General features: G+C 44.9%; 2 protein-coding genes across 3 annotated transcripts in view; both read right to left on the bottom strand.

Annotated features, from left to right (window-relative positions):
- The window catches only part of LOC108164768 (LIM/homeobox protein Lhx1), a 50,023-nt gene extending 37,589 nt beyond the window's left edge, over nucleotides 1–12,434 (bottom strand). The window contains exon 1 of the mRNA XM_017300680.2: nucleotides 11,944–12,434. Coding sequence (XP_017156169.1) covers nucleotides 11,944–11,986 — 43 coding nt within the window. The 5' untranslated portion in view covers nucleotides 11,987–12,434. The remainder of the gene's footprint in view (nucleotides 1–11,943) is intronic.
- A 2,552-nt stretch (nucleotides 12,435–14,986) lies between these two features.
- On the bottom strand, nucleotides 14,987–15,578 carry LOC108152047. 2 transcript variants are annotated; one of them, XM_017281053.2, is made up of 2 exons: nucleotides 15,449–15,578; nucleotides 14,987–15,385 (listed from the first exon to the last, which is right to left on the bottom strand). In XM_017281053.2, the coding sequence occupies exon 2, from the start codon at nucleotides 15,365–15,367 to the stop codon at nucleotides 15,104–15,106; it is 264 nt and encodes an 87-aa protein (XP_017136542.1). In that variant the 5' UTR covers nucleotides 15,368–15,385; nucleotides 15,449–15,578; the 3' UTR covers nucleotides 14,987–15,103. The 2 variants fall into 2 exon arrangements, with proteins under 2 accessions (XP_017136542.1, XP_017136550.1); XM_017281061.2 differs by having other exon boundaries at nucleotides 14,987–15,382.

Here is a 15,578-nt window from a genome sequence, read left to right as displayed (position 1 = left end):
AAATGTTGAGAAAATCTTTAGATCCCAAAGAAATCTCTGGGCGGGTTTTCCCTCTATATTTCAGTTAATTTTCTCTGTATTTATCAAGTGTTTTTTCCATCCTTCCACCAAATATTTCTGTTCTTTCATAATTTTTTTCTTCTGTGTCGACATCTCATTAATATTCCATTTTTTGTTGCCTTTTTTTGTGTTTCATTTTATTTAAATTCTGTTTCGTTTTTTTTTCTTCTTTTTTTCTTTATTTATTTATTTTTTTTTTTTTTTCTTTTTGCCGCTAATTTGTGTAATTAAAATGTTAACAAGTTTTGAACGCGAGCAAAACCAGAAATAGGTGTTAAAGTTTATATTAAATATTTCAGGCAGATCGACGACAGCGACAACGACAGCGACAGCGTTGAACTTTGGCCCCAAGCATTTCCCATTCTTTCGGGGGAAGGGGCAGACTCTGGCTTCTGGCTTCTGCCTTCTGGTTGGGGAAATGCAATCAAAATTGTCAAATCAGGCGCAACGAATTGCATTAAAAATAGTAACCAACTATTTCTGGAGTGAAGCATCCACAAAAATCGAGGGGAGAGCGGAGAAGAGAGGTCGCAGAGGCGAAAAGAGCGGAGAGTGGGTCGCAGAGGGCGAAAAGAGTGGAGAGTGGGGTCGCAGAAGGCGAAAGAAGTGGAGAAGAGGCGCCGGCATGGAGAGGAGAGAGTGGAGGAAAACAGCAACCATTCAAAAACTCCATAAAATATTTCCTTTAACCAACACTGTGGCCCAAAAGCAGTGTTGAATAATGCGTTTGGTATCAACAAGAGGTCTCCGCTTCTCCCTTCTTCCGTCTGGCATATCCCATTGCCATTCGTTACACCATTTCTTGCTCTTCCGCTTTGCCCCTCTTTTCACCGTTCCCTGGGCCCAAGGAGCTACATTGGAAACAAGAAACAAAGTCCCGATGGACACAGGCAGATATGAAAGAGGCCAACCATAAAATACAACACAAAAAAAATACCAAAATGAAGATGAGAAGAGGCTCCTCTGATAGGCAAAAAGCGATATTGGCCAGGATTCGATGATGATGAGGGATTGAGGGGCTGGCAGGGGCAGAGAGAGGGAGAGAGAGAGAGAGAGGAGGTTCTGGCAGCCGCCTCTGGTTTTTGCCTTTTATTTTCTTGTATTTTTTTTGGGAAAAGAATATAATGGCAAAGTAAACAACAATTTCATGATGCGAGACGATGGCAACGGATCGGCGTCGATGGCTTCTGGGCTGCCGCCTATCTGCCATCCGTATCCAGTCCATGCCACTGCCACTGCCACTGCCGCTGCCACTGCTGTGTATCTGTGTATCTACCAGATACTTTATATGCATGAGGTTACAGCAAAAAGGAGGCGTATCTCTCTTTTTTTGCCTCCCTTTCTGTTGCAAAAATATAAATAAAATAAAAACGAAAAATTTACATGACAAAAATGGCTGAGAAAACGATGCAACACACACGAATGGCGGGGCCATGGATTAAACATGCAACAGACAACAATCGCTTTGAAGACGTAGCCCCCAAACGAGAGGTCCTTCTAAGGCCTGCCCTTCCCCATCGAGACCCGTTTCGGTAATGGTTCCGGCTCTGGAGATTCCCTCAATCTCAATTTCAATCTCATCAACCATTTTCATAGTCATCTCCATCTTCCATGTTCCATGTTCCATGCTCCTTCCTGCCCGTGACATTCCCCATGCCTCTTCATTTCTCATCTCCATTTTCCATAGTCGTCATCATCAACATTGTCGTCAGTTGCAGAGATTTTTATGGAGCCCCCGTCCGCAGTACTTCGTTTTTCTCTCGTTTTCTTTCGCTTTTGTCGCCCCATAAAAATCACACTTCTGCCCCAACATGGGGCACACAGGGCAATGGCGATGGCGAGGGCGAGGGCTAGGGCTAGGGCCAGGGCACAGCGAAGCTCTCGCTCACTCGCTTGCTCGCTTTCGCCTCGTTTCGGGTGGATGGAAATGTCTCTCGACTCTCGAGTGGCTCTTCCTTCGTCGTTTTCGTTGTCGTCGTCATGGGGGTTGGGGCGCCACCATCTCCACTGCCACTGCCTCGGTCTCTGGGTTGTGCCGCTTGTCAGCAGACAGATAGCCAATGATAAGCCTTAGCGTATGAGTGATGTGGCATGTGGCATGGACACACAAACACGAGAGCCAACAACAGGACAACAACCTCCCCCTGGGCTATGGCTACGGCTACGGCCCACCCGCCCACGCAACCCCAGAACCACCCTCCCAGGAGGCGCACCGCACCCACCTTCCCCACTCTGCATTTTCTTGGGTTTTCTTTTGCATATTTTTTTTTTGTTTTTCTGTGGCAGGCTTCCCATTCGATGTGCGGCCACGTCCAACCCGGTTCCAACCCCCCACAGGACCTCTCAAGGGGTCTGTTTGAATTCTGATTTCCTTTGCAGACAGAAAGAGTCATCGGAAAAGGATTGCGAGGAATGGAACAAGCGTCCAATTCCCATTTGTGTCAATCAAATGATGAAAATATGCAAAAATATCCGATAGATGATCAAAGGCAAAGAATTGCTACAGAACACAAGGGAAACGGTTTTAATTGGTGCTTTGTATCGATTATTTTCATATTAAATATCGATTTGATCGATAAATATTATAATGGACAATCGATAAAAGGGGAACAAACGAAGAAAACGTCTATGACACCTCCCAAAAAAACACATTTCCCCACAGAAGGGGCTCCTCCTGGATAGATGGATGGCTGGATGAAAGGACATTGTGCATCCCTGTGCCCCCCCGTTCCCTGTTTTGGCTGTGGGGATTTATCGTTTCATGTTTTGGTCGGAGGTTTCGGGGGTCTCGGGTCTCTGTTTATTTTGTTAATATTGCGACACTCCCCCTACGCTCCCACTCTTGGCCTCATTTGATGTGGTCTCCCCTCCTTCACCCCTTTCCCTCTCTCCTCCACCTGTGTGTGCGTCTGATGGCAGCCCTGGTTTTGAGCCATTGATTGATTTTAAATGCTTTTGGTGTTGGCGATTCATTCAAAATTTATGTGTATTTGTAAATTTTGCATTTTTCAATATTTGATGAAGCGAGAGATGGTTCGGCTTCTCCCATGCGATAGCTAATCGCCGCGAGAGAGAGTGGGCTAAAAGGTGCGTATCATATATGTAGAGCTATTACACTTTCTTAATCTCCAACTGGGATGTCGCCCAGGCCAATAACCGACCCGAGTGGCGCTGCCGCATGACGCGCAACACTTCTCTGGGTTCTATGTACCCATATCTATGGATCCCATATCGTTGTTTTATTAATATATCCTATTATATTTATAATTTTTATTATGATTTTGGTATTTTATTTAGTGGTATTGTTTAAATTTTTAATATTTTTTTTTTTTAATTTTCTGTCTAGTGGTTTTTTGTGTAATTATTATTTATGTAAAAATATTTGGTATTTCAAGTACAGTATATATTTTTGTATTTTGAGTATTTTGGTTTATTTGTAATTAATTAATTAGTTTTTGGTATTTTTAGTATACTTGGTATTTTTAGTATGATTTTTGGTTCTGTAGCATTTATAGTATCTGTAGTATTTGTAGTATCTGTACTATTTCTAGTATCTTAAGCATATTTAGTATTTCTGGTATCTTTATGATATCTATTATCTTTAGTATTTCTAGTATCTTTAGCATCTTTAGTATTTCTAGTCTCTTTAGTATTTCTAGTATCTGTACTATTTCTAGTATCTTCGGTATTTCTAGTACCTTTAGTATTTCTAGTATCTGTACTATTTCTAGTAGCTTTAGTATTTTTAGTATCTGTATTATTTCTAGTATCTTCAGTATTTCTATTATCTTAAGTATTTTTAGAATCTTTAGTATTTCTACTATTTTTAGTATTTCTAGTATCTTTTGTATTTTTAGTATCTTTAGTATTTCTTAGTATTTTTAGTCTTTTTTTAAAGATATCCACGAGGATATCTTTTCTCTATCTACATTAGCGTTCCCCTCTTATGCCATGCCCTTCCCCTCTTCTCACTCGTTTCCCTCCATCGATTAATATGGCGCCCTCCCCTTTCTCTCCTTTCTCTCCGTCTATCTCTCACCATCTGAATGACTCTTCGGTCAGCGTTTAATGCGATTAAAGGTTTAAAGATGTGTGCCAAATAAAGCGTACGGCGTAGAGCGTGCAGCAACCCTGAAACTACTTGGGAAAACCCCAAACCGAGGCGGTTTCATCCTGCGTGTCCCCTTCATCCTTCGTATCCCTCGTGTCCTCTTCCTCGTTTGCCACTAAATATTCTGCTTTGATTGGCAAAATTTAGCTCCAAGCCGAAGCCGAAGATGGGAAACTTTTGATGCATTTACGAGACGGGACAAGAGTTTTGGGCCCAAGACAAGCATAATATTATGCATATTATAATGATCAGCAGCAGCAGCCGAAGGAGCAGCAGCAGCAGCAGAAGGGACCCTTTGCCTATCGAAGGCGAAATTGTCCTTTAATTGGTTTTGCGCATTAATTTTGCACAATTTATTGCGCTTTGTGTGTTGTGCTGTGCAACTGCAAGTTGCAACTTGCACATTTGTGTGGCAGTGGCAGCATTCGGAAAATGCAATTAATAATAAACAATCTCTTGGCACTCGGATTGCCAGAGTTGCCAGCTGCTGCTTCTGCTGCTGCTGTTTGCGGTTAGGGTTTTAGGGCTTACACACCTCCTCCTGCCACTGCCGTGCCCCTTGCCACTGGCTCATGCGATAAGCTGAAATTTATGCCCCGTTTTCCCCCCCCTTCCTCTGATGGCAACATAAACATAAAATTTCGCTTTTATCGGGCAAATCTCTCTTTTTCTCCCGTTTAACCTTGAATGCGAATGCACGTAGTCGTGGCGGCAACCCTCGTCGTCCTTTCGAATGGGAGGAAGTCAACTCTGACACAAGGACTCTTATCAGTGGACCAGCATCAGGCAGGAGCAGGGGATGCAGCAGCCAGCAGCAGCAGCAGCCAGCGTCTGTTTCTGCGATAAGAAAAACCGAGCAAACGGAAGTACCCTCCCTCCGCCCACCACCCCCCTCTCCAGGGCAGGATATGTTTTCCTTTTTTTTTTCTTCTGTTGCTTTTGCGACTTTTCCTCTGTGGAGTTTTATGACTTTTATGCTTTCGAAATGGTTGACATTTTTGGGTAAAACTTTGAGCATTTTGAATGGTATTTCATAGCTGGCAGAAGATTTTCCCCAGAGGGACTCTCGTAGACTTTCAGCGAATTTCCAATCATTATAGCCCTTTAAAATGAGGCAAAAACTGCTTAAGGAGGTCCAAATTGTATCTCAAAGTGGCTTCAATAGAGTTTTGAAACAAGTATGTACCATTTTCAATCGTTTACAGAACTCAAGGCTCCTCCAAACTCCCCACCGAAAGCAAACCAGGGAAGACTCTGAGAGTATCCGTTGAAGCTTTGCAGGATTTCAAGCTCCGAATCGTTTAAGTGTTAAAGGAGCTCCTTTTTATAAAGGAAAGACTTAATCTGTAGATTGTGTGTAGATGCATCGATTTAAGTCGCTACCTTAGCCGCTTTCTCAGCCCCTTCTTGGCCGCTTCCTTGGCCTTAGCTTCAATTGGTCATGGTTCGACGACGGCGTCTGAGCGCCAATTCCAGAGATCGTTACACACAGCCCCCACCGATGCTTGGCTCCCGCAGCGTTTTGATGTTTGCCGCAAATGATTTGCCAAACACCGCGCCACAAAAGCCATCATCAAGTGGCGAAGTGGAGACGTGGAGATGTGGAGACGTGGAAGAGTAAATGCTGAAGATTTTGATTAATTAATTTGCATACGGGTATAAAAAGTAAAAGCTGCGTTAATTTCTTGGCGCCCTCGAAAGAGAGTAGCAGAAGAGCCCCCTCCCCTCCCCCTAAATGCAGCAGAACAATAAAAATGCATAACAAATTGGTAGCACAAAAGGGAGATGAGAGCTCGGGAATGGGGCATCGAAAGAGAGCGAAGAGAGATGCGATGGCATGGACTTGTTCTACAAAATTACCCATAAACGAAAGGCCACGTTCGTTGCGTGAGAGGAACAGCTTAGGCCCGAGTTATTTAAGGGTTTTCTCATAGATAGAACTGATAGATTCCCATTACTCTGCTACTTTTATTCCATTGAATCTTTGCTCGAATCAAAACAGCTCAAAATTACTAGGAAAATGTCTATAAAAAGTGTCTTTCTTCAATCAAGACCTACGAAGAGGCTTTCCTGCCGGAAAACGAATTCATTTCTCTCCCAAAACTCTTATTTAGTCTTCTAAATTTTCCCGACGTTTTCTTCTATTTTCAGAGTGTAAGAAATTGTTGAAGCAGCAGCCGACAGCAGCCACATTACACGCGTCATTATGTTGAAACGACGTTTCTCTGTTCTTTCTCCGATCTCTCTCTCTCTCTCTCTCTCTATCTCTATCTTTTTGCTGTCTCTCTCTCCGCTTCGGTTATTGATGATATGGAGACATGGACCCTAACCTCCACGTGAACCGTGGCCACAGATCGCCGCCGCTGCCGCTGCCGCCGACGGTGGAGCGGAGGTGCAACCACCGTCTGGGGGTAACGCTTCACTTGACACAGCGACGGTGCAGTCGCTGCCTCTGCCTCTGCCTCTGCTGCTGCTGGAGCACTCGGAACGAATCGACGTTTGGCTGCGGTCATCTGCTCCGCGATCGGGGCCTTTGGTTCCAGGCGAACGGGCACCAGAGTCTCTCTCCTCCTCCCTCTCTCTCTGTCTCTCTCGCGTGCGAGTTCATGCTTTGACTTTGAGATTTTGGGTTAAAGGTCAGCCGCAGCATCAGGCATCAGCGTCCGTCCGTCCGTCCGTCTGTGCCCCACCTACTTCTTCCACTGCGCGTGAGAGAGCATCAAGTGGCTGCTGCTCAAAGGAGGAGGAGGATGGATTCCCACTCGTTACAGCACCCATCAATGGGGTATATACATTTCTGAATAATTTTGTGGGTTTTGTCTGTCGGAAGGCTGGAATTTTCGAGGATATATTTGGTCTCTAACGAATGGTCTTTGGTAGATGCCTAGATAAGGGCAGGGTCTGCCCAAATACCCAATATCATAGCATCGGAGGTGCTATACCGATAAATAAATGAAGTGGAGGAACATATTCCACTGAAATTCAATGAAGGCCCCAAAATCATTGCAATTTCAGATATTTTACCGTTAGAATATGGTGTAAAAATAAAGAAAAATATCCAAATATTGTTTGGAAACTCATCCTTAGAATAGAAAATATTTTAAAGTCAGAAAACCGCTAAAAATTTGCCTATAAAATGCTGACAATCGATTAATGGGTATGCCTGGGTTCTATCCATTCCCATTCCAGCTAGAAGTGCTAGCCGCTTCAGTCGGGGCTTCCAGCTCTCATCTTTTCCTCCGCTCTTCAATGTTTTGGAAGCGCTTTTTGCCAATCTTTCGGTTATAAATCAATCCCCGAGGCTTTGGCTACCGTTTTTCTTGGGTTTCTGTTTCGGGATGAAAAGCAGAGGCACACACAGACAGCGAGAGGGAGGAGAATGTGTGTGGAAGAGAAGAGAATTTCGGTGTAATAGTAAATTATAATTAGAAAAGAGCAAAGAGCAAAGAGGGGAGAGGGAGTGGGGAGTGGGGGAGTGCAGGAGTGGGGACTAGGTTAGGGTTAAGGCTTTCGAGTCTTTAACCTGTTGAGTGCCTCGCCAGTAAATCAAAAGCCCAAAGAAGGCGATAAGCCACCGAAAAATACTAGACACAAACGGACAGAGAGAATTCTCTGGAGAAACTACTGCAGGAGTAGAAGGAGAGGCGGAGGCGGAGGCGGAGGCAGAGGCAGGGTTCCCCCGCCACTTGAGAGTTTTTGCCAAATGAAATTTATGGCATATAAATTATCTCACACGTTCGCCGGACTATTGACAGCTTTAAAATAATCGTAAAAATGGCCAAGAAATCATAAAAAAAGACAGCAAAAAGCAGCAGAAGAAAAAGAAGAAAAAACAACAACTGAAACTGAAACTAAGGGAAAAAGTAAACCGAAGCGAGAACCAGAACCAGACGCGAGAGACACCAGAGACAGAGGCCATGAATGTGAATTACTATTTCAGTTTTCGACCTAAAAGCGGCTACAAAATGAGCAGGAGAGAGAGGGGGGGCAGACCCAGAGGTAGAGGCAAAGGCAGAGGCAGAGGCAGTAGGGAGAGGTCGGCTCCACTGTCAGACAGGCGACGACGTTGCCCCCAAACCCAAACCCAAACCCAAACCCGAAGCAGAAAGCCAAAAGCCAAGCCCCAGAATTTTGCAACAAAAATTGAAAAGTTCCCAACAGTTGGGGGGCCACTGGAGCCGCCATGAGAGAGCCAAAGACAGCAAGACAGCGGCAGAGGGAGGGGGACAGGGATAGACGTCACGTCACGTCTACTTGCTGTGCAAATGTTCCCATAAGCGAAATGGTACACTAAAGAGTTCATCCACAGGAAAAACTAAAGAAATTTAAAGGGAATCAGAAACTCTATTCCCAAACGAAAATGTTCCCATCGGCGAAAGGACAATCCGAAATGTTTTGCTTTCAAAAACTCCCACAATTCTTGAAACTTTAAGGATTTTTGAGAGGAACACTCAAATTCTACTGCCATTCACATGTGAACGCGGAATAGGTGGCACATTTAGTTTTTCCTTCAAGAGATTACTCTGGTATCCCACTCCTGAAACGAACCTCTCAGATCTCTGTACATATCTTCCCTTCTGATCCGAGTGATTTTTTAGGGCATCTTTTGTTGGGAACCTGGTTTCAAAGATGTCCCCCGTCCGATCTTTCTGTGGGCCACCGGAGAGGGCCCCGCGACAACTCAACGCCTCATTATGCATGGCAATTTATAGGGCAGGAACCGCCCTCCCTGCCCCCCCTCCACCCCTTCGCAGAGAGCCTAGACAAAGCCCCCAACGCAGCATTTTGTGGATGGGGCAGCAGCAGTGCTAAATGCGGCAGCAGCTGCCGTGTGTCTACGCTTTTTGCTCCATAAATCAATGAAAGGATCCTCCAAAAACGAACCAGCGAGAGACGACGCGGACGACGACTGATGATGATGAAGGAGGCATGCACCTTCTATGCTTCTTGTGGCAGGCAGATCATAAAAACCTTGAAAGAAAATGCTTAAAAAATGGCAAGAAAATCACATTTCATGTTCAAAGGAACAGCAGAAGGAGAAGCAGAAGGAGGCAGTTGCAACGGAAATATTGTTGCACAGTCGATGATCATGCCTCCTCCACTGCTCCTGCTGTTGCATGCCGCTTGCTGCTGCTGCTGCTGCTGCTGCTGTTTGTGGCAGTCATAAATGTTGATGAACAGCAGCGTGAACTTTTGTTAAAGGCGTTGCCTCTGAGAGCTTTTGTTGCATGTGGCATCCATCCCGAAGGTTCATAAAAATTGAAAAGATGCTTGCCACAAGATATGTGCCACAGAGACAGAGAGACAGAAACATGAGCAAATGGTCAGCGAAAACCTCTAGAAAGAGGTTCGAACAGAGGTTACCCTTTGAAAATGACGGAAAACCGAAAGAAATTTGAATAAAAATCAAAACAAAAATAATTTATATTTTTTCTAATAAAATAGGAAATTTCTCAAAGAACAAACAAGAAATTTCCCCCAAAAAACCATAAAAAATACACGAAATTCCGATGCCACTTGGGCAGATGAGAATCATAGAATCTATAAGGCATAATATTGCATGATCCTTCCAAAAAGTATCTTTACTCAAAGAGCATATTGTCTGAGATTTTCATGGGTTTTCCACGGGAGTAGAAAGACAAGAGGAGGAGGCCTTATGGCTTCCTGAACATCCATTTCTGCGGCCAAATGTTGACAGCCACCGACTCCGCCTTTTGTTCCTGGTCTTTGGGCTGGCAATTTATGGGGGAAAAGACGTGGGAGAATGAGGAGAAGAACGAGGCGGAGGAGAACGCAGAGCCTCCTGCCCTGGTGTCTCCCTCTTCTCTAGGGCAAGTGGTGCTTGTAGAGCCGCTTCTTCGGAAGACAAGAGACACTTGTTTTCCAGGAGATCAGACTGGAGATTTCTGATCAATCTCTTCACATTTCTAACAAAATTTTTCCTATTTCTCCCCCAACACATATATTTGAAAGAAGAAAAACTCTAAATATAAACAAGCAGAAAACTGATGGATCAAAAAGCTATACACTTAGAGAAATACAGGAAAACAGGAACAAATGGAGAATAAAAGATCCATTCATCTAAAATATGACAAAAATTATCTGCAAATACCTAAAAAACACTTTAAAAATTTATATATTTACATATGTAATTCTCTTTCTTAATCCTTGAGTTTCAAGGGTATTCGGCGATTCGAGCTTATAAATACCACTTCTTTTGCTGATTCTTTCGTTTTTCTTTTTTTAGAAATTAAAGTTTTCTTTTATTTTGATCAAGTTTTTCGTCAGCAAAAGTGAAAATTTGACATGAGAGCAAATGAAAATAAAACAAAAGGAAAAACACGAAACAGAAAAAGAAGCAGAAAGAGGGGAAGCAAGAACAGGGACAGAAAGAAGAGGAAAGAGGAGAAGCAGAAGGAGCGGAAGAAAAACTTTGACAACTGCGCAAAACTTTCTGTCGACCAAAAAAAAAAAAAAAACGGCAAAAAACAAAACACAAAAAAATAAAGAACAGATAAAGAAGCAGTAAAGAAGAAAAAGAACAAAAACAAAGGGAAAAATTGAGAGAAAAAGAGAGAAAAACAAGTGCAAAAAAGGAACTTTCAAAAAGCATACAAAATGGTCTCGTGCGGAAAAGAGACAGGGTCCGGGCCATACAGACAGACAGAGAGAGAGGGAGAGAGAGAGAGAGATAGACCCCTCGCACGCCCCACGCCATTGGAACGATAGAGGGAACCCCCCCTTTTAAAAGGAAAACTAAAGTTCATAAAGTGGAGAAAAAACTTTTTTCTGTTGGTGTTGCTGCCCCAAAAACGTAGCCCGTTCCCATTAACCCGCTACTGTCACACAGCCGCTTAACCCATAAGAGCCTTTCAACCCAAAGGCGAGTGTCATCAACCCATGGATGAAGATCCGAGTCAATTTCCGTAACAAAATTAATAACAAATATCTATTAATGGTTGAAATCTTTTAAAAGGATTAATATAAGGGATAATTATCGTGGAAAATCTATAGAAAACGTCCAAAAACATTTGTAGAGCCTCTTTGATCTCAAACGAAAGACATTTGATCAAATGCTCCAATTGGAGCGCCCCAAACAGGTGGCAGTTTTTTCAAAACTCATGGGAAACCTTAACAGAGCCCCAACAGATGTCAAGAAGCGATGAGACGCGGAGAGGACTCTCTGAAGAGCCTCATAGAACAGTTTGCATTAGAGAACCATATGGGACCCATCAAGGAACAGAAAATATGCGTCTATTTACAGAAAAGCTAACAAAAATCGAGAAAATATAGAAGGAACTCCGAGGAACCCTAAACAATTTTATTCCAATGGAAATGAAAGTTAAACGCAGGAATAGTACTATCTCCGAAACACTTCCTCAACACCTAAAAACCCCCTTCGAACTCATAGGAAACTTTTGGGTACACTGGAAATCCCTAGTAAAACCAATCCTATCATATGGTGTCCTTTCATACATCTCCGTAGATATCTTTATAGACATTCTTCAATGAGAAAAGATGATATTGTCCCTAGAAAACCAATGAGGAAGAGCCGAGAACCATCCAAGGAAGGCAAAGAACCCAATGAAGCCGGTGGTGTTCCTGGAGATCTCAGTAGTCTTGAAATAGCAAGATCCCAAGTATTATGGTGATAGACCCAGGGCAACCTTGTGGAAACGCTTTAAGAATCCAATATAAGGGGATAGGATACCGCTCTATAGACGAGATGAAAGATCTCCCTCTATACGATCTATAGATGGTAGGACACTTACCGATACTGTGCTGATTTGTGTGTAGTACCGCACCGAATGCCATTAGATCCTTGACCGGCGGTGCTCGGCTACTACCGAGGGCGGCAAAACCGTCGCCCAGAAATGACGCCAGCGCGACAGCCCTGAGGGGCGCTTTGGAGGCTTCGGTGAGAATTTTGTTGTTGAATATCTTGTCCGTGTGGGAGGAGGAGGAGGTGGTGTTGGTGGTGGTGGGGGGTGTTTCTGGTGGTTGGAGGAGCCTCCTGCTTGGCCCCTTTCTATCGGCGAGGAACGATATTACGCGGACAACGATTAACGGTACACGCACACACACACACAAACACACACACACACAGCAACGAGCGAGAGAGAGAGGGAGAGAGAGAGAGAACAAGAGAGAGCACGTGTATGGAGGGGCTGTGCGGTGCCGGCGGCAAAAAACAAAAACAAAAACAAAAATTTAGCGGCCGCCGATTGCCTTTTTTGCTTTTGCGTTATTTTGTTTTGTTTTTTGTTTGTTTAATTAACTTTTTGTATTTCTTTTTGTTGCTCTCTTCTGGTATTCGTATTCGTATTTGTTGTTGTTGGTGTTATCCACTTGACACTTCTTCGGCCTTCTCCTTCCTTTTTTTATTCCTTTTTCATTCGCTTCACACTTGAAAAAAACTATTTGGATTCTCTCTGGCGCGTCGATCAAAAAAAAGAAGAGAAGAACCAACGGTAAACGGTACACGGTGATCCGATCGCGACGAAAACAGAAAACAGCTGACGCGAGAAATCTCTGGGAGCTAACGGACTTGGCGACTCTGTTTCTCGCTTTTTGGTGGCGTGGCGGCTGCTGCGGCGGCGGCTGCTAACTGCTGCTGCTGCTGCTGCGTTTCAATGTGCGGCGGTTCGTGCGCTTCACGCGAACTCCAAACAAAAACTGTAAACGGCGACGGCACTGCAGAGGCAGAGCAGTGCTACGCGCTGCTGCTGCTGCCAGGCGAAACGCACGCAGGTCGTCGTCGGCTCTTCAGACGACCGACTCGGCCCTCGCATCGGACGAGCGAAACGAGCGACGAAGCAACGACGAATGGCAGTCCAACCGAAGAGTGAGATCGCATGCGCGCACTCACACGCGCGCTCTCGCTCTCCAAGGCAAACACTCGCGCCAGAGCGAGACAACTAGCTGGTGCCGCCTGTCTGCTGCCATCTGCTGACAGCGCGCTCTGCTGCGCTGCTCTGCTCTGCCGTGCTCTGGTGCCGCTGCTGCCACTCAATGCCGCTGCCTACACGAAATAGCAATGGAGTCAGAAGAGCAGTTGCTGACATTTGTCGCAGTCGCAGTTGACTTTGGGCTGCGGTTAGAGGGGGCGTTGCTAAGCAACTGGTTTTTCGGTCGCATCGACGAGACGATGCGCAGCGGCGGCGGCGGCGGCGGCGACGACGGTAGAGAACTTTTTTACTTCGGGGGTCGGGCTCTGGCAGGAGGAACCAATGGCATTTTTCAAAGTGACATTTGTCCGCTTTTTGCTTTTGCTTTTTCTGTGTGTTTTCTGTTTTTCTTTTTTTTGTTTGTGTTGTTTTTGTTACAGTTTCTATCTCGCTCTCGGCTCTCGGCTCTCTCTCGATCCCTTTACCCTCTCTCACACTCTCTCAAGGTAAAATGTCAAATGCTTTTCGACTGTCAACTGTTGGTCGCAAAAAAAGTTTTCGTTTTTTTTTGGTGTTGTTATCCTTAGAAAAACTTTTGCTGCCCGCCACTGCTGATGCTGCCCAGCCTCTGCTGACAGCCTGCAATTGTTGCTGGGGCCACTTGTCGTTAGCAGCGTCGTTGGCAGAGCGTCGACACGGCTGCGAGGGACGCACGCCCCTTTGGCGATTTTGAACCGCTGCTCTGTTACGGCCTCTGCTGCTGCTGCTGGTGCTGCTGCCTACTGCTCTGCTTTTATGTGTGCATTTTGTATGCCGGCTGCGTCGTTCGCATTTCGCATTCAAACGGGACATGGTAATAAGCCAAAGATCAAGCGCAATAAAAATGAACGAAGGAACGAAAGGAAAGAAAGAAAGAAGGCGAACAAAACAGAAGGAGTGAGCAGCTGAGAGAGAGAGAGAGATAGCGCGAGAGACAGAGTTTGAGCAGTGGGTGGCGCCCTCTCAATGCTTTTGACTTCTGTCTCTCTCACGCTCTCTCTCGCTGGCAGCATCTTCTGCCGACAAGGGTGTGCTTTGGTGGGGCTGAGGGGGTTGTATCGGCGGATGGCAGGGGGTTGGGGTCCAAAAGTATTGCACATTAGGGTGTTAAGCTGTGAAGTGCTTGTGGCCCCCCTCCCCCCACGCACACATACACACACACACACACACCCTCTACGGCACTGTCTCTCTTCCTGTCTGTCGTTCTGTGTGGCTGTGTGGGGGAGGGCCCTCTCATTTGTCTGACGTTTCACTTGTCACTGTCTCTGCCGCTGCCGCTGCCTCCCCCTCTTGTCCTACTACGCCCCTGTGACACGTGCTGTCTATGTTTGTTATCGAAAAGCTATCGAAATCAGTTGATCTACGCCATTCTGTGGGGTTCTGGTGCAGGGGGCTACGTGGGAGGAAGGGTGTAGCCCTGTGGCCTTGAAAACAGTTTGCCCCAAATTCAAACAGAGTCAGTGTGAGAGAGCGAGAGACACAGAGGTGGCAAACATTTTGAAGGAAACTTTTTATTTTTGTGAAGCAAACTTTTATGAGGATGCAATTTTTCGGGCTTCATTATTCCAAGGGGTATTTAGGGGGTTGACTTTCTGGAGGGTGCAAAAGTTCACCGAAATCATCGGAGAAGGGGGTCCGAAAACTCTTTACTCTTTTAATAGAAATATACACATTTTAAGAGTGTACATCTTAAGAAGTTTCATCAACCAATTCTCTCCTAAAAAAGGTGTTTACCACAAAAATTTCCACATTTTGCGTAAACTACACTTCATGTATCAGGTTTCATCCATCATGTTTAGATACATTCCCAACTATTGCGTCATCGTTAATATAATCGGTTTAGAGCTTGTTGCAGAACCTATCGTCACGTCAAATTGGAATAATTCTTCAGAAAATATAAGTTTGGAGATACATTTAATTTTTATTGGCTCGGTTGTGATACTGGTTGTTAGGTTTTAATGATGTATAATAGTTGACACCAAACGCAAGAAAAAGTACAGTCAGATCAGAAACCGCACTCGAAGGGCACTAAGTAGTCGTCAAGAATGCGCACTATGCGCAGCTTTCCCTCGGTATCGACACTCACTTGGGGCTGAAGCGCCTCAGCGGCAGCCGCAGCCGCAGCCGTTGCCGCCGCCTTGTGCTCCGACGACTGTTCCTCTTGGCGACGCACCACCATCATGCAACCGGCGGTCGCCGCCTCGTGACGCAACCATCCGGTCATGATCCAGAACTGACGAATGCGCGTTAGGAAAGGGGATGGCTTCATCTAGAGTTTGTTTTTCTGCTATTGATGGATCAATATCTACATGTAGGGGTTATGCATTGCCAGTGAAATTCCAATACGCACCGCTGAAATATTTTGGGGATAAATACTTAATAGTTTCCAGACTCCTGCCCGTATCTAGTGTATCAATGTGACTGAATTTTGAATATAGTGACTGATTTTACATTGACTTTGATATTGCGTATGTTTCCAG

This window comes from Drosophila miranda, chromosome XL (genome assembly GCF_003369915.1).
Source record: "Drosophila miranda strain MSH22 chromosome XL, D.miranda_PacBio2.1, whole genome shotgun sequence".
Taxonomy (NCBI): Eukaryota; Metazoa; Arthropoda; class Insecta; order Diptera; family Drosophilidae; genus Drosophila; species Drosophila miranda.
Note: the sequence above shows the minus strand (reverse complement) of the source record. Positions and strands in the feature narration are given on the sequence as shown.